Here is a 20,732-nt window from a genome sequence, read left to right as displayed (position 1 = left end):
AAAAAAAAAAAAAGAGATTTTAAGAAAACTGATTGTTTAGAGGGGGAAAAAAAAAAAAAAGACACTCCAGTTAGAGCTTTTCCTCCTACTATACTGTGGAAGAAACAGCTAAGTGGCCCCCTGTATACATTCTCTTTAAATTCCTTTTAGCGACAGACGCTCTTCAGTTTTCTCTGGGTACAAGGCTACCCAGCTACATACCACATTCCCCAATCTCTCTTGCAGCAAAAGACAGCTGTGTGAGGAATTTGGGCCAACAGGAAGTGAACAGAAATGACGGGTGTACCAGGGCTGGAGGACATCCTTTAAAACAGCAAGTGCTGCTCTCCCCCCACTCTCCCGCCTCTCTGCCTGTGGCCGAGCATGTGGATGTGGTTGAAGATGTTAACTGAAGACAACATCCTCAAAGACTGCAAGACAACAAAGAAGATTAGATCTCACACCCTACCTACTCAGGACCATCTATCTCCCGATTTTACAAAGAGATCGTCTCTACCTTATTTATTTAAATGTCACTTTTATAGCAACAAAAACAAAACAATCAAAAACAACACTGAGACTTTTGCTTCCAAGTTGGAGTTAATAGATAGAGCCAAGCCATCCCTTTCACAGAAAACCTAGATAAAACTATATAGGTTACTCAAAACAAGAAGTAGTTTTAAAGACAATGAGAAACTGTTTTCCATGCAAAGAGGACAAGGTGAATTAAGATTCCAGAGAGGGAAGAGCGTTTCCTTAGTGAGCTAAAATCGCTGGTCATTTTCTCTCCTCACGGTACTCATAGAATCTGATCATGAACAGATCATAACTACACTTGCCATGGGCAGAAGAGCTCTACCAAGGAAAAGAAAAACCAACAGAGTTTATAAGAGCTATATAGGTTGGTGTGAAGAGTCCTGGATATGTGACCAGTTTTCTGCATAGGACACTTATCAAGTGCTGGAGAAGCTAGGGAGATGGACTAGAAAGGTGATGTGAAGTCAACCACAATCTTACCATGCTTAGGAGTTAAGGTCATACCAGAGTGAGGAGCCTGCAACAAACACACAACAGATCCCATCCTTGAGACGCTGTACTCACTAGAGTGAACTGAATCTACCTAAAAACTCTGCCCAGCCCACCAAACTCAAGACCTGGTTAGACGGAGGTGCTCAGGCCCTTCCCATATCTCTAAGAGAGCAAATGGCAAAAGGCCAAAAAAAATTGACTTTAGTCTCTGCCAGTCTTTTATTCACAACATCCAGCAACCAATCAAAAACCCCTGCTTTCCCAGGAGGCTGGGAGAGAACAGGAGTACGACTAAAAGAGAGTAGGCACAGTACACAGTAGCCTTATATTTCAGCATTGCTGGTCTTGGGCTATGTGTTTCCTTGGTGGCCCACTGGTAAAGATTCTGCCTGTTAATGTGCGAGACGTGGGTTGGGAAGGTCTCCTGAAAAAGGAAATGGCAACCCACTCCAGGATTCTTGCCTGGGAAATGCCATGGACAGAAGTGTCTGGAGGGCTAGAGTCCATGGGGTTGCAAAAGAGTAGGATACAACTTAGTGACTAAACAACAACAAAGTCTTGGAGTATCTCTCACACCTTGATCTCTCCCTTTAATTTCATGTCCCCAAAAGTATAGAATCATCCTATTTAATTTTTTTTAACATTTCTAAAATTGAAAAACTAATTTTTTGGACATCAGACTCTCCTAGGAACCCAGAGCCCCCTTTCTAACAACAAGCTCAAAATCATCATGATTATCTCATTCTTTTCACTCATTGAGCAAATATTTCATTCCTATTCATATGTATTTGACAATACAAATAAAAGATAGTCCTTTTTCAAGTCCTCAAGAATTCTGCAATTTTTTTTTTTGAGATAAAAGAGAATAGGGAGACTTTTTTTAAAGGATACTATCTAAAGGGGGTTACCTATAAATACGCAGAATGAGAACTGCACACAAAATGAGAAGCATTTTGAGCACAAGTATTTCTCAAGTTGTCTCACTTTTCCTCTTCACATGACTAACAACAAAACCAAGGAAAATTCAAGCAATTTGTCCAGTTACAAGAAAGCTGGATTGAAAGTCAAGATGAGAATGCAAGTTTCTACATTTTCCCCTTACTGCCATTTAGTCTTACTCCCTGGTTCAGATGGTAAAGAATCTGCCTGCAATGCAGGAGACCCAAGTTCAAACCCTGGGTTGGGAAGATTTCCCTTGAGAAGGAAATGGCTACCCACTCACTCCAGTATTCTTGCCTGGAGAATTCCATGGGCAGAGGAGCCTGGTGAGTGAAAGTCCATGGGATCCCAAAGAGCTGGCCACGACTGAGCGACTAACGCTTTCTTTCACTTTCAGTTATATTCCTGAGATATTCTATGAATCAAATTTACTTTTAATTATTTCAGAGATAATATAACTTAATCTGATTGTTTAGAAATTATCAGTGGCTTAAAATGAGACTTTCACTTTAAACTCAACCTTTGTGCTCATTTTTTGCTATTCATATAATTAGCTATTTTTGCTATTCACATTATCAGCTATACATCAATTGAGACAGAGGTTATCTGAGTTTCATTTCCCCTACTAAGAAAATGTCTGGAAAAAAAAAAAAAGAAAGAAAATGTCTGTTTCTAGGAAACCGGAACCAACACTAATTAACTTAGCTATCCTGAAAAAAACCTGCTTCCTTTTCCTACATACAAACCACGCCTGCTCAGGAGGCGATAAAGATACCAGCCTTTACTATGTACAGCAGAGGTCTCTAACGGGTACTTCTATCACAATCACGTGTCCGTTTTAACACTGGTTTGTCTTTTTTTTTTCCGGCCTTGCTGCGTGGTGGGATTGAACCCAGGCCATGACAGTGAAGATGCCAAGTCCTAAGCACTGGACCGCGAGGGAACTTCCTTGGGTTGTCTTTTCATTACTGAGTTAGAAGAGTGCTTTATACATCCTAGATAGCAGGCCTCTTATCTATATCAGGCTATATGATTTGATTTTCAAATACTTTCTCCCATTCTATGGATTCTCATTTCACTTTCCTCATGGCCTCCTTTGAGATACAGTTCTTAATGTTGATTCAGGACAATTTATCTTTTTTTCCTTTGGTTGCTGATACTTTTGGAGTCATGGAACAAAAAAAACCGTGGCCTGATCAAAGTCTGCAAAGGTTTATCCCTATGTTTTTTCCTAAGAATTTTGTAGTTGTAACTCTTACATTTAGACCTTTGATCTTACGCATGTGCCAGCTGCCCCCACACCATCTTTTAAAAAGGTCATTCTCTCTCCCCTTGAATTATCTACTCTTGTAGAAAAATCAGTTGACCACAAATGTAAGCGTTTTAGTTCTGCCCCACCCTGGGATCCCTGCATTTGCAGTGCAGTCTTAGCCACCGGAATATCAGGGAAGTCCCTACAGTAAGTTTTTAAATTGGAAAAGGTGAGTCCTCCAACTTTGTTCTTCTTTTTCAAGGCTTTGTCTATTCTGGGTCCTTTATGTTTTCATATGAATTTTAGGGCCAGATTTAAGTATTACGAAAAAATCCAGCTGATACTTTGACAGGAGTTGCACTGAATTTGTAGACCAATCTTAAGTCTTTCAATCCCTGAACATTTGGATGTCTTTGCACTTACTTAGATCTTTAATTTCTTTCAAAATGTTTTTGTAGTTTTCAGTATCCAAGTCCTGCAATTTTTCTGTTGCATTTTTCCTAAACATTTAATTCTGTTTGATGCTATGTGTGCAAGAGCTGTGCTTATTGGCTTTATGGAGACTGATGCGGACCTGGTTGCCCTTCCAGTTGGTGCCTACTACAAAGGCAGAGGGGAGGGCACAGGCCCAGAAGACGTTAGAGGTGGAAGAGAGCTCATAAGAAAATGCAGACTTTGTGGCAGACCTGCACGGGCACACAGGCTTCCTGCAACATCCGTCTGCCATACCTTGGGGCTTATCTAAGAGACAGGAAAGTGCTGCAGAGATGTGGGTGGTGAGGGACAATAACACCTCCTGTGCAGAGCACCACCGCCCAGAGCGCACAGGGAACCAAGCGGTGCGCGCACACTCGGAGGCCCACACTTCTGAATTATCAGTAGGAATATGGGAACGTCAAAATGCAGATCTGTTTTACGGCTGGCTTTGGAAGCACTTCTTAGCCCATTCCATATGAGGTAACTTCACAAAAAAATCAGGAACTTATCCTGATGGCAAGGAAAACATGTGGATTCCCTTCTTTTCTAAAGGTGCCTGACAAAAGAAAGAGGACACTTCTGGAAATATATGTTCAGAATGTGGCATAGCTTGTGTGATGGGAGTAAAGCTCCAAACTATTTTTTCTAGTTATGTGTGGTAGGCAGTAGTGAGAGGTTAGCTCACTTCAGGAAAAATCCAAGGGAAGATCAGCCTCTATAACCAACTCTCAAGAGATGAAATCTATTGTCATTCCTAATACCTAAACTCCTCAAAAATTAATTTTTTTGAGTAACTTCTGAACTGTTAAATCCAGTGACATGACAGATTAAGACAAACCTGAATACAACCTGGTTCTGTTAACTTACTACCTGGGCCAGATATTTAAATGGTCTGGAATTCAGCCTGACTCGTAAAACGGAGGTAATATTCACCTACCCAAGCTCTCGTGAAGATTAGATAGATAGAAAAGCTGGGGAGAGGTTCTGACCACAGTAAATGGTACCAATTTCTATCACTTTAATAAAAGTTTCTAAAATTTCTTCTTGGCTGTGCTGGGTCTTTGCCGCTGTACGGGCTCTTCTCTAGGTGTGGCAAGCAGGGCTACTCGTCACTGTGGTGCGAGGACTTCTCTCTGCGGGACTTCTCTTACTGCGCAGCACAGGCTCCAGGGCCCGCAGGCTTCAGCAGCTGTGGCTCCCGGCCTCTAAAGCACAGGCTCAGTAGCAGTTGTGGCCCACGGAAGCTTAGTTGCTTCTCGGCATGTGCTTCCTGGACCAGGCATCAAACCTGAGTCCCGGCATCGGCAGGGGACTCCGCAACGCTGAGCCACCAGGGAAGCCCCTTATGGCTATTATTATCCTTAGTTTCTCACCACCAAGATTGTTGCTTACCCCGCCTTACTGAAACACCCTCCATTTCCTTGGGCTTTCTCACACCACTTCCCAACACTTCTCTTCTTTCCCAATCAACCTTCTTCAACAATGGTGTGTGTGTATCTTCTCCCCAAAACACCAGGATTCCCCAAAATTACATCCTTGGTGCGTCCTCTGCTTGCTTAATGCCCTTTTCTATCGACTTTACCAACTTCCATGGCTTCAACCACGACCCCTTCATTCCTTCATCTAAGATCTCCTTAGTTCCTATCACAAACCAGGCACAATTCAAATAGTAAAAGCTCAGCTGTTTGCTGAAGGGGCTTACTTATTAAGCAGAAAGAGGCTTATTATTTAGAATAATTCAAAACCACCACACTGGACAGGTCAGTACTTTATCTGTAGTTTCTAAAGCTTTCCGAATCACAAAAATTATTGAATATTTTCCCCAACTTCAACATGTAGAGGAACACTGGATCACATGCATAGTCTCAGTATAACTGCATATTTTTCACTCTACTTAAGAAATATCAGAAAACAGCAGACTGATTTACAACAGATCACATTCAAAAATGAGCCCCCAACACAGGGGTTATCCCTGCCCTTTAGGGTCTTACAGTACACATGTATTATTTCTACAGTCAGAAGGAAAAACCATTTTAAAACAAAAGGAAAAATCACCACCTTAACCTTCATAATGGGTCTTGAAGGTAGTCTGAAAGACAACAAACGTTACGATACATTTTCTGAGCTTGAATCAGGCAAGAGCAAAGGGTTTATTTTCTTAATCCACATTAAGTCACAAGTTACAAATTATATTATAGAAGTCTTCTTAGAAGCTATTCAGAAGGCAACTGGCTTTTGAGGCCACAAACCATGTATTTAATCAAGTAAGGCACACCCACTCAGAATGCAAACACAGCCTCTACCCCATCCCCCTCTCAATTGCCTATTCTGCCAATAAACACTGCTTCTTTCTTTCAAAAATGGAATCTAATTGAATCTCAACCAATTAACTACTTGCTCAGAACACTATGAAGTTTCTAGGCCACCTAGGCCAACCTTAAAAAATGGGCAAGCCTGTCTGCCCTGAATATCCCAGTTCTAAGATACTATATTAAGAATACAGTGGGGGGGAGGGCAGTGGAGAAGAAGAATACAGTGATTTATATGTTAAATACTGGTCTCATGTCCCAAGAATTTTTATTAACAAGAATTTCTGAGTTCCTCAAATGACTCTGGAATCTTTCAGATCCAACTAGTAAGACTTGAAATGTTCTTCTGCTTGGAACAAAAAGCACTTGAAACAAACATCTAATCCCATGAGTTGTAAACAGTTACAACATTATTTCTGCAAAGCTCTGAGGTCTTCTGATGTCTCACCAGGCCCCATGAAACCTGAACAGGTATATTCACCTTCTAGCTACTCCTCCAGTTCCTGTGTCAGAACCAGCTTCTTTTCGAAGGTACTGTTTCCTCTCAGTGGAAACAAAAGCTAGTAGCTACTTGGTAAACCACCTTTCATTAGTTATTCATTTGCCTTCTTCTAAGTAGCAAAACCAGTATTTTGTTCTTTCTACTTTGTTTATCTTGTTACTTAAATAAGAACATAACTTGTGCCCCAATTCCTTCAGATAAAATCTTATTTACTGGGGCAGCTAGAAGGCTGTCATTCTTCTAATATCTCATAAAACTACTCCTAATGGGCTGGTGATAGACAGGGAGGCCTGGCGTGCTGCGGTTCATGGGGTCGCAAAAAGTCGGGCACGACTGAGTGACTGAACTGATACTGAATGGGAAAAAACTTAGGTTCAACTCTCTCAAAGGCAGATCATTTTTTTCTTCTATATTGTTAACTAATTTAGGAAAGTTAAATGTGTAAACAAATCTTAAAAGTTCTTCAAAGAAATGGAAGACAGAAAAAATGTAATGTTAACAAGGGGCTTTAAAAGTAGAAACCAACAGTACTATATTTCAGGTGCAACTAAAATACGGCATTTATTTAACCAAATGTTAAATCCACAGTAATAAACTCTTGGTAATTAAGATCACTGAATACTCCAAATTGCTGCTGAGAAAATTTCCTGCAAAACCTCTAGAGGTCTTTAAAAAATAGGATAGAATCATCTATCAAGATTAGTTTCAATGATATAGTTTTAATAAAGTCCTACAAATAGATAAAGGAACTGAATTACATAAACCCCTAAGGTTCCTTCCAGCTCTTAATTCTGCCAGAGATTCCAATTCTAACTCTTTCAAAGCTTCCCTAACGCTAACTGCCACCCTTTACCTCAAAAAATCCTCTCTTCTCTCACTCCCTCTGAATGGCAGAGAGGAAAAATTACCTCTTCTCTTCCTTGTGAAAACTCTTATCGTCACTATTAAAAAACAGTAATGTCTACACCTTTAAGGATGGCTACAGGAAAAAAACCTAACTTTTCTGTGATATCTCTCCTTAATTCTCACACTGCCATACCACTAACACTCTGACCACATGTATGTGCGGGGGTGAGGGGGGGACCGGTGGGGAGGGGGGCTGCTACATACCACCAAGCAATACTGTGACACAGCGGGGTGTCCTGTAATTTCTTTCCCTTTTAAAAAAAAAACCCCAAGAATATAGCTAATTCACAATGTTGTTAGTTTCAAGTGTAGGGGTCCCACAATTTAACTCACCTCTACACTACCAGGAGACAGCATCAGATCCCACAGGAAGGGTTCAGTCCCACAAGCCTGCCCTGCTCCACCCCCAACTTCACATGCCAGTATCAAGAACCTGTGCTTCTGACCAATCAGAGGTTCTGGGGACCCCTTCCTTGCACTTGGTTAATTTACTAGAGCAGCTCACAGATCCCAGGAATACTGGTTCCTTACCGTTTACCAGTGTTATAAAAGGAGATGACAACAAAGGATACAGATGGAAGACAGATGCAGGCAAGGAATGTGGGGAGGGGTACAAGGCTTCCAGGTGCGCCGCGGTCCCAGCCTCTCCACGTGGTCAGCAACCCAGTCCTCTCTGGACTTTTATGAAGGTGTCATCACGCAGGCATGATTGATCATTAACTCCATTTCCAGCCTCTCTCCCCTATCTGGAGAGCTGAGGGTGGGGCTGAGAATTCCAAGCTTCTTTTTTGTTTTGTTTTATTTATTTATTTTTGGCTGCATCGGGTCTCAGTCGTGGCAGGGGCGTTCGGACCCGGCCACAGCGCTGGGACTCAGTTGCTCCGTTGCATATAGCATCTTAGTTCCCTGACCAGGGACTGAACTCGTGTCCTGTGCATTACAAGGCAGACGTTAACCACTGGACCACCAGGGAAGTCCCAAATCCCAAGCTTCTAATCATGACTTGGTCTTTTTGGTGACCGGGGCTCCCATTTAGGAGCCGAATGAGAGTCAGCTCATTAGAACAAAAGATGTTTCTATTATCCAGGAAATGTGAAACTGAGTCAGAAACTGGAGGTCAAAGACCAAATATTAGAACAAAAGATGCTCCCAGGACTTTTATCACTTAGGAAATTACACAGGAGTGGGGGTAGATATATACATATTTTTCTCCTATAAATCTCACAGCTAATGTTAAAAAAAAAAAAAAAACGAAAATAACAAGTGTTGGTGAGCATGTGGACAAACTGGAAGCCCTGTGCACTGCTGATGGAAAGGAAAAGTGGTACAGACACCGCATCAAACCGTAGCATGTTTCCTCACAAAAATTAAACACACCATATCATCCAACAATTTCACGTCTACACCTGAAAGAACTGAAAGCACAGTTTAAGAGTCACTTGCTGACAATGGCGTTATCCACAACTGCAACATGGAAGCAACTGCAATGTACACTGACAGATGAATGGCTATGCAAAATGCGGTGTATATACACACAGCGGAATACTATTTGGCCTTTAAAAAGAAAGGAAATTTTGATACATGCTACAACAAACGTGAATCATGAGGATGCTATGCTAAAAAAAAGCAGTCAGTCACCAAAAGACAAAGAGGTGGAACGTGGAATGGTGGTGACCAGGGACTAGAAGGAGGAGAGAATGTGGAGATCCTGTTTAATGGGTACAGAGTTTCAGATTTACATGATGAGAAGAGTTATGGAGATGGATGGTGTGGATGGTTGCACAACACTGTGAATGTATTTAAGTCCACTGAATGAGACACTTATAAATGGCTAAGATGGTAAATTTTACCACAGTTAAAAAAAAACACTGGAAAATAGAACACAAAACCAAACAATAATATCTGATTGTTGCATAATGCCCTTTCTACCACGGCATCTACTGATATTTACTCAAACGCTAAACCCAAATCCAACAAAGAGGCCAGCATACACATTCATCCCTTCAAACACAGAAACGTAGACTCCTGAGAGCGTAGAGGGATCTTAGAAGTTTCTAACTTCTCTTCTGTTCATTAAAAGACAAATGGGGGACGTCCCTGACAGCCCAGTGGTTAAGATTCCATGCTTCCAATGCAGGGGGCTCAGGTTGATTCCTGGTCAGGGAACTAAGATTCCACATGACTCAGGGCACGGCCAAAAAACAAGAGTGGAATATGTGAGGAAATGAACTTATATCTCAGATTTAAAAACCACATTACATTCTCTTTTCAGTAAAAGCAAGACACAAGCCTGTGCACTTAACATCTTAGGTGTATTTTTATGGCATAATTTGCCATATTTCCCTAGAAACTGGGGGAAAATACACATAGCACATCCCTTTAGTTAAACACAACTTTAAAAATATTTTAAAGATATTCTTGCTCTCATGAAATTTCTTTTGCTTAAGAAAAAAGGGGGAAAAACAACACTCCACAGCCAAGTCCTCCTATTAGTATAAAAGTTAATACCTAAAGTCTTTGTCTTAAAAAAAAAAAAGACTCATGAGAAATTGTTTTCTAAAAGGGATAGTGCAGCCCTAAATATTCTTTGGGCGCACTCCACCAAACCATTCTTCCAAATGCCACCAGTGTGTCTTGAGTGAAATTTTTCACTAAGATATATTAGAAAAAGTCAAGGTTTCCAGTTATACAGATTTTTAAATTTCATTTCAGCAGCTTAATATTTCTTCAGTGTATCAGTCAGCAAACTCTGAAGAAATGTCATGCCCACCAGTGCTAAACAATTCAGGATTATGGGAGGGAGAGATCTTATTTACTATGAACACTAACTCCGACCACAAGTGTGTTAAGTGAAAAGAGCACTTAGACACAAAGCACCTCTAATGTGTGAACACTTTTCTCTCGGTTTCCCCCTCGCTCTTAAAAATCATCATGCACTTGTTGGCCTGTAATGTATTTTCCGATTTCCACCATTAGGTTTCCCTGTTACAGTCTCTACCACAACAATTTTATCTTACTAGCCACTGCTAGGAAAACAACCTTTTCAATGGGCTTATAATGAGCTGATTATTATCACTTCCTGTCCCACACAATTATTTCTTCAAAAATGGAAACAGAATTTTTGAGTCTGTGTATCATGTTGTCTTATGCCTTAAAAGACATAAGGGGAGGTCAAGTCTCTTTTATGTATTTCCCCTCTAAAGCTTACAGACAATATCTCAACAAGACCTGGAGAAACACCTATTTTCTGTTTCACGCCAGATAGTACCAATGGGGGAGAAGGCTGGCACATATTTATGGTAATACCAAATTACAACAGTCACATTTCCTGCTAAGGGGAACAGACTACTTCTGGGGAAAAAAAATGATTTCCTTAATTTCTTAATGAGATTTTTCAGTATTAAAGTCAACCGCAAATATCATAACACTCTTCCGCCAACACTGACCTTTCATCTTTTTAACCAGCTCCTCTTTAAAAACACATTTCAGAATACCTGTCAGTCCACAGAACCAGAAAGTTGACAGTCATTACTGCTTTGAATTCAGAACTTTTCAAAATATTTCAGAACTGCCCGGGCTTGGTTGCTGACTCAGCCTTGGTGAATTAGACAAGACTCATGGCAAGTTGTGCGCCGGAGCTCAATGTCGTCTGACTCTTTGCAACCCCATGGACTGTAAGCCCCTGGGGCTCCTCTGTCCAAAAGATTATCTTGGCAAGAATACTGGTTTTGGTTGCCCTTTCCTTCTCCAGGGGGATCTTCCCAAACCAGGGATGGAGTCCGAGTCTCTCGTGTCTCCTGCATTGGCAGGCGGATACTCTACTGCTGACCCACCTGGATTACCCTCATCACAAGTCATCACCAGGCTAAAAAATTCCCTTGCGTGATAGCACTCCTGCACGGGGTCAAAACGACCACCTAACTCAACGTGGAGCCCAGGACGGTAGGGGGCGGGGGAGGGAGCGGGTAGGATTCTCACCTAGGACCAAGACCATCGTGCTTTTAGGACCAAGACCATAGTGCTTAATTTTAAGCCTCTGGACTGGGTTCACTGCCAGGTTTGTGGCCCAAAGTCTTGCTCTGCAGAAAGGGGTAAGGAAGAGACTGGGTGCGTTTCCACCTGGTACCACCTCCTAACTTTTCTTTACCTCCTGGGGATTCTAAGTGTGGTATTCCCTAGAGGGTTTCAGAGCTTCTAGGAGGAAGCAAAACCCCCTGAAGGGGCTAGAGGAGGGAGCCTCCGGAGGGGGGAAAAAACCAACCAAAAAACCAAGAGCCCACGAGTGGCCCCTCCCGGGCTTCGAGGGGCTGGGGGGCACGCCTTGCCTCCCCAGAGCGGCAGCACCCACTTCTGGCGGGATCGGGTAGCAGAAGCAGAGCCAGACCTCCGGGGTGGGGTGGGGTGAGGTGGGGGGAAGACCTCAGGCGCAGAGAGATAGGGGAGCCCCAGCGGCCGCCCTTGAGCTTCCCGGCCACGGGAAGGCCGGGTGAGCGCCAGGACGCGGCTGCCGGCACTCCTGAGCCCCGCGGACGGTCACCGCGACCTCCCCGCCGCCTCTTCTGACGGGCGCCGGCTCGCGGGCACCGGGCCCCCAGGTCCCCGGCCGCCCGGTCCCTCCGTACCTGGCCGGCAGAGGCTGCGGCGGCCGCGGCGCTGCTCCTCACGTACCCGTTCCGCACCTCCCCATTCGCCACGCAGCTGTTCGCCCGCACCGGGCGACGGCAGCAGAAGCAGCCTCCGGGATCCGGCCGCATCGTCCCGGCGGCACTCAGGCGGCCACAGGCAGACGCTCTCTGTAGGCGGCGGCCGAGGGAGCGGCTGCCCCAAAGTCCCGCTCCGCGCCCCTCCAGCCTCCCCGAAACCGGAAATGGCTGCACGCCGCCGCCGCTTCCCTGCGGGGCCGTCACGCGGGGGCGGGGCCCGCTCCCGCCGAAGCCTGCGGCGCGCCCAAGGCGGGGCCCCCGGGAGCCCGAGACCCGGCCGGGGGGGCGGAGCGCGCAGGAGTGGCGTGCGCCTGAGGGGGCCACTGGCCAATCAGGAGCGGGGGAGGAGGCGTACCCTCCCTCCGCCTGGCCAATCACGGGCTAGAACGGCGCGGCCCCCGCGGGTTTGTCAGGAGGGTTTGCTGGAGGCGGACAGCTTGGACCTGGGAACTAGACTGAGCCCAAGTCTCTAGAGCGGGTTGCCGGTTTTCCTGAACCGGTGGCGCCCTCTCTGCCTTTGCCTCCGGGGAAGTGGTCGGTTTGAGTCCCCAGCCTTCTACTTAATTATCTATTTCTTTTTTTACACGATACCTTTTTTTTTTAACATTCCCTCACCATTCTTCAATGCTCATCGTACATTAACACATTTAAAGTAATAATTCACATGTCTCTTTGCCCTTCACATCTGTTCAGTTTCAGGGTTTTCTGTACAATTTCTTTTGTACAGAGAGTCAAGAAACTTGGTCTTGTTCCAGGTCTGCCAGTAACCAAAAGCTAAACCTTGAATATTTAACCACTTTGGGAGCCTAATTCTTTAAAATGGAGTGAATACGTCCTGCTTAATATTCATTGCAAGAATTCTATTAATGAGCCGTTTTGCACCTATCACAATACCCGGCTCATACTAGAAGCATTTTATATATATTTATATACATTATTTTTCACCTATTTTCATCTATATCCCCATAGTTATTAGAGAGGAAATGGTGGTTTAGTCACTGAATTGTGTTGGACTCTTGCAACCCGATGGACTGTAGCCTACCAGACCCCTCTGTCCATGGGATTTTCCAGGCAAGCATACTGGAGTGGCTTGCCATTTCCTTCTCCAGGGGATCTTCCTGACCTGGGGATCAAACCCAGGTCTCCTGCACTGCAGGGGGGTTCTTTACCAACTGAGCTACCAGAGAGGTCAATACATGTATGATGCTAAAAAAAAAGTTTATGGTTTTCCTCTCACATTCTACAAGAGAAAAGATGTACATACATGAAGTAAACAAAAACGAAACGCTGACCAAAGGCTGGAGTGATTAGGTAACAGGAGTTCTGATGAGGAAGGCTGGTTGGCTGTGACAAGTCTAGACTTTCTATATAGGAAGTTTTCAGGGCAGGAATCTTCCCCTGCTTCAAGCAGGGGTAAGGGATTTAATTGGGGCTTAGACAGTGGGCTGAATAAACTTGGAGAAGGCTTGGGAGGAAGATGTGGAGTGAGCTTGATCTTTTTTTCTTTTTTAATGAACATTGGGGTGCATATATCTTTTCTTTGTCTGTTTAGATGTATAACCATGAGTGGAGTTGCTGGGTCATATGGTGGTTCTTCTTTATGGTCCAACTCTCACATCCGTACATGACTACTGGAAAAACCATAGCTTTCGTGAGCAAAGTTGAACCATAAAGACAACTGAGCACCAAAGAATTGATACTTTAAAATTGTAGTGCTGGGAAAGACTCTTGAGAGTCCCCTGGACAGCAAGATCAAACCAGTCAATCCTGAAGCAAATCAACCCTGAAGAGTCATTGGAAGGATTGATGCTGAAGCTCCAACACTCTGGCCTCCTGATGCGACGAGCTGACTCACTGGAAAAGACCCTGATGCTGGGAAAGATTAAAGGCAGGAAGAGAAAGGGCGACAGAGAAGATTATTGGATGGCATCACCAACTCAATGGACGTGAGTTTGAGCAAATTCCAGGAGACAGTGAAGGACAGGGAAGCCTGTCGTGCTACAGTCCATGGGATTGCAGGCAGATATGACTTAGCAACTGAACAACATGGTAGTTCTATTTTTTAATTTTTACTTTTTATTTTTGGTTGTGCTGGGTCATCATTGCCTCATTGGGCTTTTTCTAGTTGTGGTGAACGGGGGCTACTCTCTAGTTACAGTGCCTGGGCTTCTGGCTTCCCTGATAGCTCAGTTGATAAAGAATCCACCTGCAATGCAGGAAACCCCAGTTCAATTCCTGGGCTGGGTATATCTTTGGGAGAAGGGATAGACTACCCACTCCAATATTCTTGGGCTTCCCTTTTGGCTCAGCTGGTAAAGAATCCACCTGCAATGTAGGAGACCTGGGTTCGATCCCTGGGTTGGGAAGATCCCCTGGAGAAGGGAAAGGCTACCCACTCCAATATTTTGCCCTGAAAAATTCCATGGACTGTATAGTCCATGGGGTCCCAAAGAGTTGGACACGACAGAGCGACCTTCACTTCACCGCGCTTCTCTTGTTGCAGAGCACAGGCTCTAGGGCATGCAGGCTCATTAGTTGTAGCCTCTGAGCTCAATTACCCCAAGGCATGTGGAATCCTCCCAGTTGTCATTGTTGTTCAGTGGCTAAGTCATGTCCAACTCTTTGCAACCCCATGGATTACAGAGTGATAGGCTTGCCTGTCCTTCACTCTCTCCTGAAGTTTTCTCAAGTTCATTTCCATTGAATCGGTGATGCCATCCAACCATCTCACCCTCTGTCACCCCCTTCTCCTCCTGCCCTCAATCTTTCGCAGAATAAGGGTCTTTCCCAGTGCCTGGGCTCTTTGCATCAGGTGGCTAGAGTATGGGAGTTTCTTCCCAGACCAGGGATCAAAGCTCTGTCCCCCACATTGGCAGGTGAACTCCTAACCACTGGGCCACCAGAGAAGTCAAGGGAGCTTGATCTTGAAAGATGAGTAGAATTTGGAGAGCTGCAAGTGAGGAGGAAGGAGTAGGTGTTCCTAGAAGAGGGACCCTTCAGAAGCTCAGGTATAGAGGTTGGAAACAGCAAAGCCTTGAACAGGAGAGTAAGAGTTAAGGGAGCTGGCTAGATTAAGGAATCCTGCTAGTCAGTCCCACCCTCCAGAGGGTAAGACACCAGGTCCTTGTCTTGTTCTGCCACATACTTACCGTGTGTGCCACATCATTACCAAGTCACGCAACATGCAACATCAGCCTTTGTTTCCTCATCCATCTCCCAAAGCTAATACCCACACTACTTACTTCACAAAGTCTTTGTGAGCATAAATGATTTTGTCATTATTGTTGTTGTTTAGTCACTAAGTCGTGTCTCACTCTGCAACCCATGGACTAGAGCCACCAGGCCTCTCTGTCTGTAGGCTCCCCCAGGCAAGAATACTGGAATGTACTGCCATTTCTTTCTCCAGGGGATCTTCCCCACCCAGGGATCAAACCCCGTATCTCCTGAGTCTCCTGTATTGGCAGGCCTCTTCTTCACCACTGAGCCACCAGGGAAGCATGAAATAATAGACAAATGATCTAATGATCATGCCCACCATTGCTAAATCACAAAAAGCATGCCTCAGAAGGTAATAGGAAACACCCCCAGGCTCTATGCAAACAGCAAAACCATTCCTTCCAGAGGCTTAAGCAGCCTTATCATCACTTTATTGAGTTCATATGTAAAGTTCTGTGCAAGGTACCAGCCAGGCTTACAACTCTTTTATCCTCCAAGACTGCTCAGATCTCTTTGGCTGTGAAACCTTTCTTGAACTCCAATCTCCTAGCAAAATTAGTCACTTTCTTCCCTGTGAACTTTATACACACCTCTGTAAATATATGATACATTGCTTTGGGGTTCTTTGACAGGGAGGTTACACAATGATTAGAAGCAAGAGCCCTGTAGTCAGACAGGATTGGAGACCCATCTCCAGCACCTAGAAGTTATGTGACTTTGGCAAAGCTGCACGACCTCTCTGTGACTCAGTTCCTTCATCTGCAAATTGGGACATATCTCATAGAGTTGTTATGAGAATTAAATAAGACAGCATTTAGTTCGAGTTTCATTAGTTTCTAGCACTACTAGGCAATTTATTTGAAATTATTCTGTTGCTATGGGACTCTTAGTCCTTTTCTTAAGATACTATCCTGAGGCTGACTGCCAGGCATAAGCATACCAGTCAAGGTTTATGTATATTATACTAGGATATGATGATTAAATCTTCTTTGCAATGTTCTTGTTTTATGGTTCAACTAAAACCCATTACATTAGACTTTGTTTTCGTTTTTTTTTTTTGATCTATAAAAAAATAAATTTGTTTAAAAGTGTCAAGATGATCACCCAAAACTACTGAATATAAATATTACTAAATCTAACTCAAAAATACAACAGGAAATCCACTTCCATTGACTCTGAAGCTACTGTGTTTGCTTTCAATCTGTATTTGCCTATATTTCTGAGAATCAGAAAAATCTGAAAACTGCCTTGGCACAATGCATCATGACTCATCTATATGCTTGTATGCAGCAGTGGGGAAGTAGAAGTACTAGTCCTGACACTGTGATGTATTAAACTGCCCCAGCAAAACAGACTGGCTGAATTGTTCAATTAGTTTTTCACCTTGGACCCAGTTCACCAGTGGTCATGTAGCCAGAGCCTAGGAAAACATTTCCCTGTAGATGAATGTTCAAGGTAATAGGATATTTTTCAAAAATTTTAAATACATTTGCATTAAAATTGTCTTCCAAAATTTTTTAGATATTTTATTAATTTTGATTTTGACAACATATTTTGGAGTATAATATAAAGGAAAAAAAAGAAAAGCATTTAGTACTCGGGCCTGTCACGTAAATAAGTGCTGGTGACAATTAGTTCATTAGAATAAATGAACTATTTGTTAAATGAATGAATGATTGACTGAAGACATTTACACCCAAGCTAGACAGAGAGCAGGCTCCTTGAATTCAGGTATTTGTTTAATTTATCTTTGTGTGCTAAGCACCTACCACAGTGCCTAAAATACAGTAAGTGTCCAATAAATGTTTTATCAATGAATAAATGGATGAATGAATGAAAACCTGGTCCTACCTCCAAGGAGCCTTATATCACGTGGAGACTATGAATTAAGGTTGTTTTGACTGCAGATAAGAGGCCCTCCCCAGTGGCTCAGCAGTAAAGAATTTACCTGCAATGCAGAAGACATGGGCAGGGGATGTGGGTTTGATCCCTGGGTCCAATATCTCAGTCGGGAAGATCCCCTGGAGAAAATGGCAACTCACTCAAGTATTTTGGCCTAGAAAATCTCAGGGACAGAGGAGCCTGGTGGGGCTACAGTCCATGGGGTGGCAAAAGAATTGACACAACTGGGCAACTAAACAACAACAACAAAGCCAATATTAGAAAACTTAATCAAGAAAAGTATGGGCCTAACAGAAGCAGAAGATATTAAGAGGAGGTCACACAATACACAGAAGAACTATACAAAAGAGATCTTAATGACTCAGATAACCACGATGGTGTGATCACTCACCTAGAGTCAGACATCCTGGAATGTGAAGTCAAGTGGGCCTTAGGAATCATCACTACAAACAAAGCTAGTGGAGGTGATGGAATTCCAGCTAAGCTATTTCAAATCCTAAAAGATGATGCTGTGAAAATGCTGCACTGAATATGCCAGCAAATTTGGAAAACGCAGCAGTGGCCACAGGACTGGAAAAGGTCAGTTTTCATTCCAATCCCAAAGAAAGGCAATGCTAAAGAATATTCAAACTATCGCATAATTGCACTCATTTCACACGCTAGCAAAGTAATACTCAAAATTCTTCAAGTGAGGCTTCAACAGTATGTGAACTGAGAACTTCAAGATGTTCAAGGTGGATTTAGGAAAGGCAGAGGAACCAGAGATCAAATTGCCAACATCCATTGGATCATATAAAAAGCAAGAGAATTCCAGTAAAACATCTACTTGTGCTTCATCGACCACACTAAAGTCTTTGACTGTGTGGATCACAACAAACTGTGGAAAATTCTTAAAAAGACGGGAATACCAGACCACCTTACCTGCCTCCTGAGAAATCTGTATGCAGGTCAAGAAGCAATAGTTAGAACCAGACATGGAACAATGGACTGGTTCCAAGTTGGGAAAGGAGTATGTCAAGGCTGTATATTATCATCCTGCTTACTTAACTTATATGCAGAGTATGTCATATGAAATGCTGGGCTGGATGAAGGACAAGCTGGAATCAAGATTGCCAGGAGAAATATCAATAACCTCAGATATGCAGATGGCACCACCCTTATGGAAGAAAGCAAAGAGGAACTAAAGAGCCTCTTGATGAAGGTGAAAGAGGACAGTGAAAAACTTGGCTCAAAACTCAACATTCAGAAAATTAAGATCATGGCATCTGGTCCCATCACTTTATGGCAAATAGATGGGGAAACAAAGGAAACAGTGGCTGAGTTTATTAAAAATCACTGCAGATGGTGACTGAAGCCATGAAATTAAAACACACTTACTCCTTGGAAAAAAACGCTATAACAAACATTGACAGTGTATTAAAAAGCAGAGACATTACCAACAAGGTCCTTATAGTCAAAGGTATCGTTTTTTTCCAATAGTCATGTATGGATGTGAGAGTTGGGCCATAAAGAAGGCCAAAGAACAGATGCTTTTGAACTGTGGTGTTGGATAAGGTTCTTGAGAGTCCCCTGGACTGCAAGGACATCAAACCAGTCAATCCTAAAGGAAATCAATCCTGAATATTTATTAGAATATTAGAATTCAGCTGATGCTGAAGCTGAAACTCCAATACTTTGGCCACCAGATGTGAAGAGCAGACTCATTAGAAAAGACTCTGATGCTGGGAAAGATTGAAGGCAGGAGGATAAGGGGACACCAGAGGACGAGATGGTTGGACGGCATCACCGACTCAATGGACATGAGTTTAAGCAAGCTCTGGGAAATGGTTAACGACAGGGAAGCCTGGCGTGCTGCAGTCCATGGGATCATAAATAGTCGAACACCACTGAGTGACTGAACAACAAAAATCAAGAAGTGCATATTTATTAGATCTCTCCTCAAGATAGTAAATGTTGGGACCCAGAAAAAAATCCCAAACCTCAGCAGCAGAAAGCTATAGACCTTTCCCCTAGAACCTCACTTCTGAGGCTTAACTGTAGTCACCTACAACTTTCACATTCCCTAGGTCATGTTTATAACCCCTAGAAGACAGAACCCTGATTGGCCCAGCATAAGATATCTAATGCTTGAGCAATCAATGATGGCCAAAGCCCAAGTTCAAGCTGTTGGAGGTGAGGAATCAGTTACAGAGAAGGAGGATTCACTGCAGAGAAAGAATAACCCTATCATTATCCACTACAAGGAATGAGAATGAAAAGGACAAATAACAATTGTTTGGAGGAGGCTTCCAGTAAAGCACATTAAAAAGGGCCATGCAGGACTGCAGCCTAGGAAGAGAAATAAAGTCAGAGAAACTAGGCTATATCATTGGAGGAGCAGCTGGCCTGCACTGTCAAAGAGGTGTCTCGTTTGCACGCAACAAAAGTTAATGCTGCCTGACTTGCACTGTGGAAACAGTGGCTGACTTTATTTTTCTGGGCTCCAAAATCACTGCAGATGCTGACTGCAGCCATGCAATTAAAAGAAGCTTGCTCCTTGGAAGAAAAGTTATGACCAACCTAGACAGCATATTAAAAAGCAGAGACATTACTTTGCCAACAAAGGTCCGTCTTGTCAAAGCTATGGTTTTTCCAGTAGTCATGTATGGATGTGAGAGTTGGACTATAAAGAAAGCTGAGCACCAAAGAATTGATGCTTTTGAACTGTGCTGTTGGAGAAGACTCTTGAGAGTCCCTTGGACTGCAGGGAGATCCAACCAGTCCATCCTAAAGGAAATCAGTCCTGGGTGTTCATTGGAAGGGCTGATGCTAAAGATGAAACTCCAATACTTTGGCCATCTGATGCAAAGAGCTGATTCATTTGAAAAGACCCTGATGCTGGGAGGGATTGAAGGAGGGAAGAGAAGGGGACGAAAGAGGGTGAGATGGTTGGATGGCATCACTGACTCAATGGACATGAGTTTGAGTAAGCTCCAGGAGTTGGTGATGGACAGGGAGGCCTGGTGTGCTGCAGTTTATGGGGTCAAAAAGAGTCGGACACGACTGAGAGACTGAACTGAATGGAACTGAACTGACTTGCACAGGTGGAAATTCATTGGAAGGTTATCTGCAGCTTAGAGACCTGGCTGAAGACTGGGGGGCCAGGCTTGGAAAAACTCAGGAGCCAGAGGAGAGCCAGAGGGCCAGGCAGCAAGGGCTTTAGCAAGGGTTTGTGACAGAAGCTGGTGAGCGCACCACCACTGAAATAAATGAGCTCTAATGAGCTCTTCATCCTTGAGTCACTTGCCTGAGTCAGTCATGGGAGAGAGTATCTGACTGGCTGAGTTCGGGTCACATTGGTCCACGGGGGTGGTGGCAAACAACCAAACAAAAAACGTATGTGGGGTCACTACGAGTCAAACAGCTGACCGACTGAACACCCACGCTACAAGGCATTTGCAGTCAGCACTCGGAAATGAGACATGAGATTTCAGGGAGCAGGCAGCTGGAGCCTGTCTCAATGGCAGAACTCCGCCTTG

At 43.6% G+C, this 20,732-nt stretch overlaps 1 protein-coding gene across 1 annotated transcript in view; it reads right to left on the bottom strand.

Annotated features, from left to right (window-relative positions):
* SPTLC2 (serine palmitoyltransferase long chain base subunit 2) overlaps positions 1 to 12,284 on the bottom strand; it is a 96,767-nt gene extending 84,483 nt beyond the window's left edge. Inside the window, exon 1 of the mRNA XM_043919082.1 lies at positions 12,016 to 12,284. Coding sequence (XP_043775017.1) covers positions 12,016 to 12,147 — 132 coding nt within the window. The 5' untranslated portion in view covers positions 12,148 to 12,284. The remainder of the gene's footprint in view (positions 1 to 12,015) is intronic.
* Between the last annotated feature and the right edge of the window lie 8,448 nt (positions 12,285 to 20,732).

The sequence above is a fragment of the Cervus elaphus genome, chromosome 12 (genome assembly GCF_910594005.1).
Source record: "Cervus elaphus chromosome 12, mCerEla1.1, whole genome shotgun sequence".
Taxonomy (NCBI): Eukaryota; Metazoa; Chordata; class Mammalia; order Artiodactyla; family Cervidae; genus Cervus; species Cervus elaphus.
Note: the sequence above shows the minus strand (reverse complement) of the source record. Positions and strands in the feature narration are given on the sequence as shown.